This window comes from Gopherus flavomarginatus, chromosome 20 (genome assembly GCF_025201925.1).
Source record: "Gopherus flavomarginatus isolate rGopFla2 chromosome 20, rGopFla2.mat.asm, whole genome shotgun sequence".
Lineage (NCBI taxonomy): Eukaryota > Metazoa > Chordata > Testudines > Testudinidae > Gopherus > Gopherus flavomarginatus.
The window spans coordinates 23983247-23997772 of NC_066636.1; the positions used below are offsets into that span (position 1 = coordinate 23983247).

Consider the following 14526-nt stretch of genomic DNA (forward strand, 5'->3'; position numbering starts at 1 on the left):
AGCAGGGCAGGGTCAATAGGGGGAGTGGGGTGGGGAGCAGGGCAGGGTCAATAGAGGGAGTGGGGCAGGGTCAGTAGGGGGCGCTGTGCTGCGGGGAGCAGGGCTGGGTCAGTATGGGGAGCAGGGCAGGGTGAGTAGGGGGAGCGGGGCAGGGTCAGTAGGGGGCGCTGTGCTGCGGGGAGGGGGGCGGGGTCAATATGGGGAGCAGGGCAGGGTCAGTAGGGGGAGTGGGGTGGGGAGCAGGGCAGGGTGAGTAGGGGGAGCAGGACAGGGTCAGTAGGGGGCGCTGTGCTGCGGGGAGCGGGGCGGGGTCAGTATGGGGAGCAGGGCAGGGTGAGTAGGGGGAGCGGGGCAGGGTCAGTAGGGGGCGCTGTGCTGCGGGGAGGGGGGCGGGGTCAATATGGGGAGCAGGGCAGGGTCAATAGGGGGAGTGGGGTGGGGAGCAGGGCAAGGTCAGTAGAGGGAGCGGGGCGGGGTCAGTAGGGGGCGCTGTGCTGGGGGGAGTGGGGCAGGGTCAGTAGCCTGTGCTTTCCCCCTGGCCATCAGTGTCCATAAATGTTAAACAGCTGCCCGGGGGGTGAGGGTACAGGGCCTACCCCCCGTCTGAGCTCCCCCCAATCTCTTTCTCCAGGGGAACATCGTGGCGGTGAAGCACATCAATCGGAAGAGAATTGAGCTGACGCGGAAGGTGCTGTTTGAGCTGAAACATGTAGGTACTCGGCCAGTGCACGGGCAGGTGGCTGGGCTGAGGGGCTCGGTGCGGCTGGCTCTGGGGCTCGGCCCGAGTGGGCGTCTGCTGGGGCTCAGTGTGTTTCTGTTCGGCTCTGCGGGGGCTTCCCGGCTCGCATGGCTGAGGATCCAGGCGGTGCTGGCAAAGGGGCCACGTTACACAGTTGCCCACATGCACTGTGGGGCCCCCCCTCAGAGCACCCGCAAGCAGGGGGCTGGGCTGGGCTCCCCTGCCTTCTGCCTTCCTCCCTCTGCACAGAACCCAGCTTGGGGGGGACCTGGACTCAGCTCCCAAATTCTCTGGATGGGAGGCGGTTGGTGGGACCCCTCCCTGCCCTGGGGCCCAGCCCGCCACTCCCCTGCAGTGGCTATTCACTGCCAGAATGTAGTGGGGGGGGTGAAGTCTGACACACACCCCCACCCAGCATCCCCATTGCTGCCTCTCATAGTGCCTGGGCCTGTGCGCGTGTGTTTGGAGAGGAGAAAAATACTGCCCCCCCCCCCCCACCCAGCCTCATGCCAAGAGCCTCTTGGCAGCCCCAGACCTGGGCCGCAGCCACCACGCCCGGAGCTGGGCCTCTGGGCGCGAGTCCCACCCACACCCCGGGGGCCGCGTGGGGGAGGACGAGGGGGAGCAGGGCAGTGCGGGAGAGACGTCGCCGGGAGACACTAGTGCCCCTCGCTCTAGCCCTCCGCGGCCCAGCCTGCCCTGAGCGAGCCGAGCACTCGGCCTTGCCCTGGCTCCCTCCTGGGAGCGCAGCCTGAAGCCTTCCCTGGCCATGCACACGCGTGTGCGGATTCACACGTGTGCAGAGTCACGTGCACCCACTGAATTCCCAGGCTCCGACTGGCCCCTCCCATTGGACCTGGCAGCCTGCTGCCTCCTGCAGGTGCCCAGTGGGCAGGGCAGGTCTCTGGTGCTTGCAGCTGCCCCCCAGATCCATGAGGCCAGCCAAAGGCACTGGGAGAGCCCCCTCCAGCCTCTGTGCCCCGGCCTCTTGGCACGGGTCGATCAGTCCCTAGCGGAGGATTTGGGGCGGGAGGGGTCAGTGCAGTGTCCCTGCAGGGGAGCCTGTGGGCAGGTCCGGGCTGCAGCCACCACCCAGCCTGGCATGTCCTGCCCCCCTGCTCTGGGCCCCACTCCCCTTTGTGTGCGAGGGGCTCTCCTAAGCCGCCCTGCCTCGGAGCCAGGGGGCAGGGGGCTGAAGCTGCTGTAAGTGGCTGTGCAAGGAGCAGGGGGCCCGGGGCAACGCCTGGGGGGGGGGTAGCTGGAGCTGGGAGCTGCCTGGGGGCTCCTGCTGATGCTTGAGGCACTTGCATCCAACCCCTGGAGAATCCCTGACAGGGGATCTATTTGCCTGGCCTGTGCGAGGCAGCTGCGAAGCTGTGCTGGGCACCAGGGTGTGGAGCAGCCGCCGGCAGGCCTGAGTGGGGGCAAAAGGCAAAGTGCCACTTTCACAGGCTGCGAGTCCACATGTGGGACTCACTGCTGCAGGATACCTGGTGAGCTGGGATTGATCCAGCTCCGCTTCCGGCTGCCTGCTGGCTCGCCCGGGGAGGTGTGAATCAGCAGGACCAGACCCCAGAGGGACACGGCTCTGTGGGAGGTGTCTGTGCCAGTGCAAAGCCCTAGTGTGGACGTGCGGCAGCGCTGTGAGGTGCATAGCGTGTCTGCACTAGGGGATGGCATCAGTGCAAAGAGGAGGAGCCAGAGCACGTGGACCCCGTGTGACGAAGTAAGACTGTACTTAATGTTTCCTCTGAATACTGTGTGGGCCGACCCTCTGTCTCCTGGCAACTAATGGCCAGGCCTTTCCCCCCTGTTAGGGGTGCTAAAGGTGTGGGAGGACAAAGAGGTCAGGTGACCTCCTGGCCCAGGAAAGGAGCTGAGCAGAGAGGAGGGGCTGGAGGGGTTTCAGTTTGGAGCTGGCTGGGGACGGGGAGTGAGGGCAGATGTGGGGGTCTGGCTCACTGGGCCCCAGAATGGGGTCCCGTTCTCTGTACCTACAAGCTCTGTTTTAGACCCTGTTCCTGTCATCGAATAAACCTCTGTGTTACTGGCTGGCTGAGAGTCACGTCTGACTGCGAAGTGGGGGGGCAGGACCCTGTGGCTTCCCCAGGACCCCGCTGGGGGGGGCTCGCTGTGGGAAGCGCATGGAGGGCAGAGGATGCTGAATGCTCCAAGGTCAGACCCAGGAGGTGAAGCCGTGTGAGCTCCTTGCCCTGCAGACAGGCTGCTCCAAGGGAGAGGAGGCTCCCCAAAGTCCTGCCTGGCTTGGTGGGGAGCAGTTCCAGAGCATCGCCTGGGAACTCTGTGACACACCACCACTAGCAGCTGCTGCTGGCATCACAACGCCATTGAGGCCCCAGCGTCAGGACAGATTGTCCTGGCGCTTTGAGGTGCACTGGGATGAGTACCGGGGTGGGGGCAATTCTCAGCTGCTGCCTGAGGCAAAATGCCCCAGCCCCCACCCCGTCAGCCCAGCAGGGCCTGGCCACTTGGCCCAGCCAGTCTACCAGTGGGCCATTGCAGCGGGCAGGAGAAAGGGCTGAACAGGCCAAAGGACTGTCCTGGGTGGCAGCCACTCCTAGGGCTCCCCGCCCCCAGTAAACTCCTCAGGCTCCTTGGGGAACCAGCAGGAGGCGGCGTCGCACACGCGGGCACTTTCTGTGCCGAGGGGAGGGACCTGCTCCCTGGCAGGCAGACGAGGCTGGCTCAGGTTATCAGCAGGGCCTCTGCCACACACAGGCTAATTACTCATTAGCAAGGAAGCTGCAGGGAAGCCACTGTCCTTTCCTTGCTAATTAGAAATCAGCCTGAGCCAAGGGGCAGCACTGGAAGGAGGGGGAGCTTCCTGGATCCCTGGTTGCCGTATGGGGCGCTTGCCAGGCCCCATGCGGGGGCAGTAGCCTCCCCACTTCCCAGATGGGGAAACTGAGGCATGGAGTGGTTAAGGCCTGACTTTTGCTGGAGGTTGAGGCTGGTTACCAGCACTCCACTTCAGGCTCCTGGAGTCCGGCTCCCCTCCCTCCCCCGAATCAGACCCATGGGAGCTGCTGGGCGTTATGAAAGCTGGTCCCTGGGCCCGGGCACCAGGCGATGCTGTTGACATCAGCTGGAGCCGTGGGTGCTTGGCGGCAGTGAGTAGCGAGGTGCCCCTCCCGAACGTGGCCCAGCCTTGGCACTGCAGCTGGGGGCCTGGGGCCAGGGCAGGACAGGACCGGCAGAGTCTGTGCAGTTGGATGGGACTTCGCTGGCTGGACACGAGGCCTCCTGTGTGGGCCAGTCTCCCCCAGCGCAGGCTCCTGCACCGGCCGGGGGGCTGTCTGTCCCCCTCAGGCCGGACAGGGGTGGAGGCTCCATAACCCCTGGCCAGGGACACCAGCTAGGCCTGAGGGTGCTTTGATGATAGACCCCATCCAGACTTGGCGGCCGCATGACCCATCTGGCTGTCCCGCCTCAGACAAGGTGGCGAATGGGGGGTGGATTTGTAACTGACGTGGGGCAGCGCTCTGGCCTGGGGCGGCGACGTGATCACAATGCTTCCCCCAGCCTCGGAACCGGGATCTCTGCTGCTTTCCCTGCTGGGCTGAGGGAGGCCAAGTCTCAGCCCCTCTGCCGGAGCTCCAGTGACCCGTGCATGGCCCCAGAGCCATGACTGCAGCTTATGGGCCCTGTTCCCTTTCGGTCCTGGCTCCAGGGGAGACGCCGACCATGGTGACACAGCCATGGGGCAGGGAGAGCTCCCGGGTTAGAGCCACCCCAATCCATGGGGCATCCAGCCTAGTGCAGCGTGGGAGGTGAATTCCTGCAGCGTCTTGCCGAGCCGGGACGTTCCCTCTGCCCCCGCATATGGAGGAAGGTTTTAGCACATCGGGTCTTTTTAAATGTATGGGCTGGCCAGGGACCCTCTGTCCCTGTGCCAGCTGTGGGGAAAACATGCAGGGGTTGAGCCAGCGGGAGGAGTGGGGAGGTGACAGGCCAAGAGGAAACTGGCCACATGTTCCACAATCCCCATGTCCTGTGCATACGCAAGGCCTGGCTTGCAGGGTGCTGCGCTGCATCTCCCAACATCTGGCTACAGCTGGAGATGTGGGGGGGGGGCGCATTGCATTGGGTCATTCCTCTGCTTTTGGGACTGGAATTCAGCACAAGAAGTTGGGGCTGCTGATCACGGAGCGACCTTGGACCCCACCCGCACTCAGCTCGCCTCATAAATATCACGCGCTTGGATGCCAGCCAAGCAATTTCCTGCTCACCTGACTGGCCTGATAAATCCTTCATTAGGCTGAGCAGAGGCTTCCTCCACAGTTTCTGCTTGTTTAAACAGCTGCTGAGCCCCACCCCAGAGGTGGCTGCATCTCAGAGCTGAGTGAGGGGTCCCTTGTAGAAATGGTGTGACCCTCCCAACATGGGGACTGTCCCGCTTGGGCCCCTCTCCCATGGGCAGCGATGGGGCACAGACAGCCCTGCCCCACACATGCCTTTCGGAGGCGGCTGCATCCCAGTGCTGGGTGAGTGGCCTGCAAAGCACTCTGGGAGGAAAGGCGCTAGGGACTCCAAGCGGCCTCCCCTTAATCCTGCCTTCTCCATTCCCCTGTAGATGAGGGACGTCCAGAATGAACACCTGACCCGCTTTGTCGGAGCCTGCACGGACCCCCCAAACATCTGCATCCTGACGGAGTACTGCCCACGCGGGAGCCTCCAGGTATCGCCGCACAGGGGCTATGGGATGGAGGAGATGCAGTCGTGGGTAGTGGATGGGACTGGGAGCTGGGACTCCTGGGTTTTCTCCTGGGCTCTGGGAGGGGAGTGGGGGCTAGTGGTTAGAGCAGGGTGCCTGAGAGCCAGGACTCCTGGGTTCTCTCCTGGGCTCTGGGAGGGGAGTGGGGGCTAGTGGTTAGAGCAGGGGGCCTGACAGCCAGGACTCCTGGGTTCTCTCCTGGGCTCTGGGAGGGGAGTGGGGGCTAGTGGTTAGAGCAGAGGGGCCTGACAGCCAGGACTCCTGGGTTCTCTCCTGGGCCCTGGGAGGGGAGTGGGGGCTAGTGGTTAGAGCAGGGGGCCTGACAGCCAGGACTCCTGGGTTTTCTCCTGGGCTCTGGGAGGGGAGTGGGGGCTAGTGGTTAGAGCAGGGTGCCTGACAGCCAGGACTCCTGGGTTCTCTCCTGGGCCCTGGGAGGGGAGTGGGGGCTAGTGGTTAGAGCAGGGGGCCTGACAGCCAGGACTCCTGGGTTCTCTCCTGGGCTCTGGGAGGGGAGTGAGGTCCAGTGAGTTGGAGCAGGGTGCCTGAGAGCCAGGACTCCTGGGTTCTCTCCTGGGCTCTGGGAGGGGAGTGGGGGCTAGTGGTTAGAGCAGGGGGCCTGACAGCCAGGACTCCTGGGTTTTCTCCTGGGCTCTGGGAGGGGAGTGGGGGCTAGTGGTTAGAGCGGGGGGGGGCTGGGAGCCAGGACTCCTGGGTTCTCTCCCGGGCTCTGGGAAGGGAGTGGGGGCTAGTGGTTAGAGCAGGGGGCCTGACAGCCAGGACTCCTGGGTTCTCTCCTGGGCTCTGGGAGGGGAGTGGGGGCTATTGGTTAGAGCGGGGGGGGCTGGGAGCCAGGACTCCTGGGTTCTCTCCCGGGCTCTGGGAGGGGAGTGGGGGCTAGTGGTTAGAGCGGGGGGGCCTGACAGCCAGGACTCCTGGGTTCTCTCCTGGGCTCTGGGAGGGGAGTGGGGGCTAGTGGTTAGAGCAGGGGGCCTGACAGCCAGGACTCCTGGGTTCTCTCCCAGGCTCTGGGAGGGGAGTGGGGTCCAGTGGGTGGAAGCAGGGAGCCTGAGAGCCAGGACTCCTGGGTTCTCTCCCAGGCTCTGGGAGGGGAGTGGGGTCCAGTGGTTAGAGCAGGGGGCCTGACAGCCAGCTGGGATGGCGGGGAGGCTCCATGTGGCAGCCAGTGAAGGTTTGCCGGGTGCTGTGCAGAGCCTGCTGGAAGGCATTGGGGCAGCAGGGGAGGGGCCCGATGGGATTGCTGAGGAGCCCCCAGGCCTGGTGCCCAGCGCCCTGCGTGCTGCCGTTCCTGGGTGGGGTCTCCAGGCACCGATCCCCTGCCGACGAGGGGAGGAGAAGGGCTGTGACCTAGTGTCCAGGCTGGACTCAGTGCAAACATGCAGAGCAGTGGGCAGGCCTGTCCGAGCCCCAGCAGGACGGTCCCCGTGTTGGGAGGGTCACGCTTTGCAACAGCGATGGCGGAGGCAGTGTCTGAATTAAAAGGAGGGGGCACGGCTGGGCCCCCCCAGGGCCCAGCGAGTGCTGGCGCCGGGGCTGTTTCCAAGCAGGATGATTTATGGGGGGGAGGGCGCTCCCCTCCCACGTTTCCTCTCTCGTGACAGGCCTGGATTCCTGGCCGCGCGCTCTGGCACAGGTACAGTTCCTCTAATGACTGAGAGAGAGGCCTCGGGGGTCCCTGCCGGGTACCCCACTGGCCGTGGGGCTCCCTGTCGGCCAGCCAGGCGCCATGGGGACATGCTCCCTTATTCTCCAGCTCTCTCTGAACATGGAGAGCCGTCAAGTCCCTCACTCCCCTCCACCCGGCCTGCCCTGGACCGTCAGCGGGTGGCCAAGCCCCAGCCGTGCCACATGCGCTTTGCACCAGCGCAGCCCCCCCTACTCCAGTGCCAGCTGCACATGGCCCTGGTTCAGTACCGCGCCCACACCAGGGGTTGGCACCAGGATAGACCAGCCAAGCCTGGTCCGGTGCCACCCCCACCCCCATGACCAGCAAGTCTCACTGGTGCCACCGCCGGGGCTGGTGGGGAGATGGGGCTGTTGGGGGGAGATTGCAGAAGGATCCAGAGCCCTAGCTGGGGGGAGGAGGGAGAGCGGCTCAGCCCCCACCCCTCTCTGTGCTTGTGCCCATCCCATGCAGGACATCCTGGAGAACGAGAGCATCACGCTGGACTGGATGTTCCGGTACTCGCTCACCACTGACATCGTCAAGGTAATGGCCGACCTCCCGCCTGTGCCCTGCGCCCAGCCCCTGGCCCCCCCAACCCCCCGCCTGCCTCCGCAGCCCCCAGCCTCCCATGCCCAGCTCTCTGGCTGCCCCCTGCCTGCCCCCTGTAGCACCCGGCCCCCAGCAGCCCCCAGGCCCTCTGCCTCCCCTCCCCACCTGCGTGCCCCTGCATTGCCCAGTGCCCATACGCAGCCCTTTGCCTTCCCCATGGGGCCTCTGAGCCCAGCTCTGACCTAGGCACCAGCTCTGCTGCCCCCCCGGCAAGGCCTGGCAGGGGATCTGGCCCTCACTGCAGAAGGTCCCAGGCTGAGGCTCCAGCACCCCCCACCCCACTTCTCTGCCCCCCCCAGGGGATGCTGTTCCTGCACAACGGGGTGATCGTCTCCCATGGCAACCTCAAGTCCTCCAACTGCGTGGTGGACAGTCGCTTCGTGCTCAAGATCACAGACTACGGGCTGGAGAGCTTCCGCCTGGCCCCCGACTCAGACGACTCCCATGTGCTCTTCGCCAGTGAGGGCTGCGGCGCCCCTGGAAGCGGGCGGGGGGGGTCCCCTCGGGGTGAACACAGCCTGACTCTAGCCTGTTCACTCAGCCTGGACCCTGCTGGGTCCCGCCACCGGCTGCCCCATCCCTCCCCGCTGGTCCCAGCCATGCCGCCCCCCAACTCTCACTGGCCACTCAATCCCCGACCCGCTGGTCCCAGCCATGCCGCCCCCCAACCCTCACCAGTCACGGGCCGCGCATCCCAGCCATGCCGCCCCCCAACCCTCACTGGCCACTCGATCCCCGACCCGCTGATCCCAGCCAAGCCGACCCCGACGCTCACTGGCCACCTCATCCCTCCCTGCTGATCCCAGCCATGCCACCCCAACCGTCACCAGCCACAGGCCTCCAACCCCCACTGGGCCCAGCCCTATACCTCCCCATCTCTCCCTGCTGGTCCCAGCCATGCCCCCCCCCCAACCCTCACCAGCCACGGCCCCCGCATCCCTCCCCACTGTCCCAGACATGCCCCGCCTGACCCTCACCAGCCACGGGCACCCAACCCCTGCTGGGCCCAGCCACGGTCTCCCCTATCCCAGCCATGCCACCCCCTCGACGCTCACCAGCCACGCCCTCCCCTATCCCTCCCTGCTGGTCCCAGCCATGTCCCCCCAACCCTCACCAGCCACAGGCCCCCAACCCCCACTGGGCCCAGCCACGGCTCCCCCATCCCAGCCATGCCGCCCCCCGACCCTCACTGGCCACTCCATCCCCCCCGCTGATCCCAGCCATGCCGCCCCCCGACCCTCACTGGCCATCCCATCTCCCCCCCCCCCCGCTGATCCCAGCCGTGCCCCCACAACCCTCACCAGCCACGGGCCCCCAACCCACGCTGGGCCCAGCCACGGCTCCCCCATCCCAGCCATGCCACCCCCCAACGCTCACTGGCCACTCCATCCCCCCCGCTGATCCCAGCCATGCCGCCCCCCGACCCTCACTGGCCATCCCATCTCCCCCCCCCCGCTGATCCCAGCCGTGCCCCCACAACCCTCACCAGCCACGGGCCCCCAACCCACGCTGGGCCCAGCCACGGCTCCCCCATCCCAGCCATGCCACCCCCCAACGCTCACTGGCCACTCCATCCCCCCCGCTGATCCCAGCCATGCCGCCCCCCGACCCTCACTGGCCATCCCATCTCCCCCCCCGCTGATCCCAGCCGTGCCCCCACAACCCTCACCAGCCACGGGCCCCCAACCCACGCTGGGCCCAGCCACGGCTCCCCCATCCCAGACATGCTGCCCCCCGACGCTCACTGGCCACTCCATCCCCCCCGCTGATCCCAGCCATGCCGCCCCGATCCCCATCAGCCACCCTCCCCCATCTTTCCCTGCTGGTCCCAGACATGCCCCCTCAACCTTCACTGGCCACCCCATCCCCGCCCCGCTAGTCCCAGTCCCAGGCCAGGTCAGTGGGGGGAACACCCTGTGGCTCGGATCCAGGCCCTCCCAAGCCCCAGCCCGGCTGGAAGGCCCCAGGTGGCGGTACCCACAATGCAGCGAGGCAGCCACGCCAACCCGGGTATCTTCCCTCCCGCTGGCCTTCCATGCCCCTCTCCTGTCTCTGCCCCCTGCTCTGGCTGACCCTGTCTCCTCGCCCCCCCAGAGAAGCTGTGGACGGCGCCTGAGCTGCTGCGCATGGAGGTGCCCCTGGCCCGGGGCACCCAGAAAGGCGACGTATACAGCTTTGGGATCATCCTGCAGGAGATAGCCCTGCGCAACGGGGTCTTCTACGTGGAGGGGCTGGACCTGAGCCCCAAAGGTGAGAGTGGGGGAAGGGTAGCCCGCGGGATGGGGGGGAGACTCCCAAAGCGAGAGTACTAGGGGAGGGGGTGAGTCCTGCAGGGGGGCTGGTGCCCAGCGCAGAGGGAGTGCCCTTCGGGGAGCTCACTCGTCTGGCTGTGTAAATGGGGTGTTCCCCCCCTCCTAGACAGTGTGCTGGGAGAGGAGCCTCTGTGAGGCTGGTGGAGGCCAGGGAGTGGAGTGCCAGTGGGTCAGGGGCTGGCTGGAATCCTGGGCTGAGGGAAGCCGGGCTTGGCCCCCCCAGGAGAGCCCGTATTTGGGGCAGATGGGACGGGGTCCGTTCCCTGGACAGGTGCCAGGAAAGCAGGGTTGAAGGAGCCGGGTGGGCCAAGAGTCCCAACCCACCAGCCAGCTGGAAGGCAGGGGAAAGCGGCAGAGCCAGGCAGAGAACCCAGGAGTCCTGAGTCCTATCCTGTGCACTCAGCCCTAGGGCCAAGTGGGGCATTGAGGGGAGGCTGATGTTTGAAGTGAGCCTGGGCCGGGGCCCCTGGGGGGGGCATCTCGGGCCTGTGCCTTGCTGCCCATGGAGCCCCCAGCTCACCCCTGCCGCCACCCCCAGAGATCATCGAGCGGGTGAAGAGCGGCGAGCGCCCCTACTTCCGGCCATCCGTGAATGTGGCCTGCCACATCGAGGAGCTGGGGCAGCTCATGCAGCACTGCTGGGCCGAGGACGTGCTGGAGCGGCCGGACTTCAACCAGATCAAGATCCTGCTCCGCAAGTTCAACAGGTGAGCGCCTGTTCCCCCGCCCCCCCCGTCACTGCCAGCCCCCTCAAATCGGCCACGTCAGCCCCCCCAAGCCACAGACTCCTCAGTCAGACCCTCCCCACCGCCTCCCACCCCACTTCCTCCTGGCACAGGCCCCGCTCGAGTCGCCCAGCCCATGGAGGGACGGGTGGGACTGCCCCCCCCCCGGTGCCTGGGGCTGCAGGTCCTGCCCTGCCCCTGGAGCCTGCCCCCTGCTGGCTGGTCATGGGGCCCTGCCCCGGCCCCTTCCACCCTGGTTATTCCATTGACTCCCTGTCCTCGGGTGGGAGAGGGAGCGAGTGGGGGGCTGTGCTGGCTGCATGGCTGGCGTGGGGTGCCCCACCCTCGGTGAGGCCTGGAGGCGAGGGAGCTGCGAGGGTGGGAGAAAGGGTCATTCCCGCGGCCCAGCATCCTCACGGCCCCGTGCGTTGCAGGGAGAACAGCAGCAACATCCTGGACAACCTGCTGTCGCGCATGGAGCAGTACGCCAACAACCTGGAGGAGCTGGTGGAGGAGCGGACACAGGCCTACCTGGAGGAGAAGCGCAAGGCCGAGGTCCTGCTCTACCAGATCCTGCCCCAGTGAGTGACGGGCCGGACCCCCCCTCCACTCCCAGGCAGGCTCCTTAACCCCCCGTATTCCCGAGGGCACCAGGCCTCATGCCTGAGACCAGATCCTAGACTGCCCCATTGGCACCCAGGCTCCACCCTCAGCCCCCCTCAGTGCTGTGGGGGCCTGCTCCTCCTCCCCTACTGTTTGCCAGGGAGGCCCCCAAACACCTGGGCATCCAGGCCTCGTCTGTCCCCATCCCTCATCCCGCGCTCCCTGTCCCCCAGCTCTGTGGCCGAGCAGCTGAAGCGCGGGGAGACGGTGCAGGCTGAGGCCTTCGACAACGTCACCATCTACTTCAGCGACATCGTAGGGTTCACGGCCCTGTCAGCAGAGAGCACCCCCATGCAGGTAACCAGTGGGCGAGGTGAGAGCAGCCCCCTCATGCAGCCCCCCCATGCAAGTAACCGGGGGGGGTGAGAGCAGCCCCCTCATGCAGCCCCCCCATGCAGGTAACCGGGGGGGTGGGGTAAGAGCAGCCCCCTCATGCAGCCCCCCCATGCAGGTAACTGGGGGAGTGGGGTAAGAGCAGCCCCCTCATGCAGCCCCCCCATGCAGGTAACCGGGGGGGTGGGGTAAGAGCAGCCCCCCCATGCAGGTAACTGGGGGAGTGGGGTAAGAGCAGCCCCCTCATGCAGCCCCCCCATGCAGGTAACCGGGGGGGATGAGAGCAGTCCCCCCATGCAGCCCCCCCCATGCAGGTAACCGGGGGGGGTGGGGTGCGAGCAGCCCTCTCAGGCAGCCCCACCCATGCAGGTAACCAGGGGGTGGGGTGAGAGCAGCCCCCCCCATGCAGGTAACTGGGGGGCGGGGTGAGAGCAGCCCCCCCATGCAGACCCTCATACAAGTAACCAGGGGGTGGGGTGAGAGCAGCCCCCCAATGCAGCCCCCCCCATGCAGGTAACTGGGAGGGGGGCTGAGAGCAGCCCCCCCATGCAGGTAACCGGGAGCGGGGGTTGTGAGCAGCTCCCTCATGCAGGTAACCAGGGGGCGGAGTGAGAGCAGGCCCCTCATGTAGCCCCCCCATGCAGATAACCATGGGGGTTGAGGTGAGAGCAGCCCCCCCATGCAGATAACCATGGGGGTTGAGGTGAGAGCAGCCCCCCCATGCAAATAACCATGGGGGGGCGGAGTGAGAGCAGCCCCCCAACCCATGCAGGTAACCAGGGGGGTGGAGTGAGAGCAGCCCCCCCCCCGCCCATGCAGGTAACCGGGGGGCGGGGTGAGAGCAACCCCTCCACCCATGCAGGTAACCGGGGGGGCACGGTGAGAGCCCCCGTAGGTCGCTGGAGGAAGTCTGTGGTCTGTCCCAGCCCCCCAGGCAGGGGCACTGTCTGGCCCCCCATGGGTTGGGGAGGGGAATCCTGCCTGAAGTTGCAGTGCTGGGGAGGAGAAAGGCGGCAGGAGAGAACTGGTGGAGTTTGGATCTGGCCAGGGTCCCCGTCCCGGGGTTCAAAGCCCGCCCTGGGCAGAGCTGCGTGGAGGCTGAAGGGCCAAGCAGGGGGTGCCAGGCACAGGCCGGGCTGGCGGCACTTGGCGCCCTGGCTCCCGCCCCCACCGGCGGGCACAGCCCTCTGCTTCGGCAGAGCTGCCAGGCTCCAACTCAAGGTGCCCTGCCTGCGTCACTGCTTCATCCGTCCGCAGCACAGGGACGGTGCAGCCCGGGTCCCCTGGGCAGGAGCCTGCGGCCCCCCCCACTTATCTCCCACCTCCCTGGGGCTGGTGTGTAAGGGGGGGAGCGCTCACTGCCCCAGGGGTGGGGGGATCAGGCCAGGCCGAGTCTCCACAGCCTCTCACCTCCCCCTCCCCCCTGCTGTGTGCGTTGCAGGTTGTGACCTTGCTGAACGACCTGTACACCTGCTTCGACGCCATCATCGACAACTTCGACGTCTACAAGGTGACGGGGGGCTGCCTGGGCTGGGGGGCCCTGCCAGGGGCGGGGGGATCTGGCCGACACTGGCCTTCACTTAGACTGATCGTTCTGGCTTGAACAAATAGCTGCTCCCCACCTCGGGACAGCCCCCACATGCTGCTGCCCTGGTGGAGACGCCATTGCCGAGAAGTGCCCCCAGCTCTGCCCTGGATCCGAGGTCGCCCCCTGCTTGCTGGATCTGCCCTCCTGGCCCTCGAAATCCTCACTCCGGAGGCAGCTGCTGCAGCTGCACGCCCCCCAGCCGTGCCCTGCTGCTCTGTCAGAGGAGCTGGCACTGCCCCCTGAGACACACTGCCAGGCCCTGCAAGAGCCAATGCCACGGAGCAGAGGTGCTGCCAGGCCTGCCCAGCCCAATGTCCTGTTACTGGGAGGAAGGGGGAGTTCTGGGGTAAGAAGTTTCCTCCAGACCCTGTCAGCTGGGGGCAGCTCATGACCAGAGGCAAGAGGGTGCGTCTGGCGAGTGCAACGCTGGAGGTTCCTGGTCTGCTGAGGTTGCCTGGGCACAGGCATGCACATGTGCGGGAGTGCACACACACGTGCGAGGGTGCACATGCACGCACGCGCACACACACACACACACACACACACACTCTTAAGCTGCCTGGACAGATATGCCCCCCCATTGCTCCATGGGCTCGAGCCTCACAACAAGGCCCGGAGCAAGAGACATCGGGGGAGGTGGGGGCAGCGTGTGCGGCTGGTTTGCCCCAGGGCTGTGCTTCCCCCTCCCCCGCAGGTGGAGACGATTGGTGACGCCTACATGGTGGTGTCAGGGCTGCCGGTGCGCAACGGCAAACTGCACGCCCGGGAGGTGGCCCGCATGTCCCTGGCCCTGCTCGACGCCGTGCGCACCTTCAAGATCCGCCACCGGCCGGACCAGCAACTCAAACTGCGCATCGGGATCCACAGCGGTGAGTGGGGGGGTGGCAGGGTGGGCCTTGAGCAAGCACAGCATGGCCCCAGGCAGTGCCAGGGAATGGGCTGCAGGGAGCCCCTAGGGTACCCCCCCATGCACACACTGACCCCGTGACAATACTCCTGTCAGCTCCAGCACAGACCCAGAGGTTGGGCCAGACCTCTCTGCAGTTCACTGAAACTGAGATTCACTCAGCCCAGCGGCTTCTCAGTTAACAGGGACTTTCCCAGTGCCCAGTGTTCAGCCTTTCTGGGAGCCTGAACC

The 14526-nt window shown here is 66.3% G+C and overlaps 1 protein-coding gene across 1 annotated transcript in view; it reads left to right on the plus strand.

Annotated features, from left to right (window-relative positions):
- NPR1 (natriuretic peptide receptor 1) overlaps positions 1-14526 on the plus strand; it is a 34943-nt gene that overhangs the window by 17766 nt on the left and 2651 nt on the right. The window contains exons 10-19 of the mRNA XM_050930707.1: positions 632-709; positions 5334-5438; positions 7630-7701; positions 8067-8226; positions 9862-10017; positions 10618-10786; positions 11239-11385; positions 11641-11764; positions 13242-13310; positions 14083-14257. Coding sequence (XP_050786664.1) covers positions 632-709; positions 5334-5438; positions 7630-7701; positions 8067-8226; positions 9862-10017; positions 10618-10786; positions 11239-11385; positions 11641-11764; positions 13242-13310; positions 14083-14257 — 1255 coding nt within the window. The remainder of the gene's footprint in view (positions 1-631; positions 710-5333; positions 5439-7629; positions 7702-8066; positions 8227-9861; positions 10018-10617; positions 10787-11238; positions 11386-11640; positions 11765-13241; positions 13311-14082; positions 14258-14526) is intronic.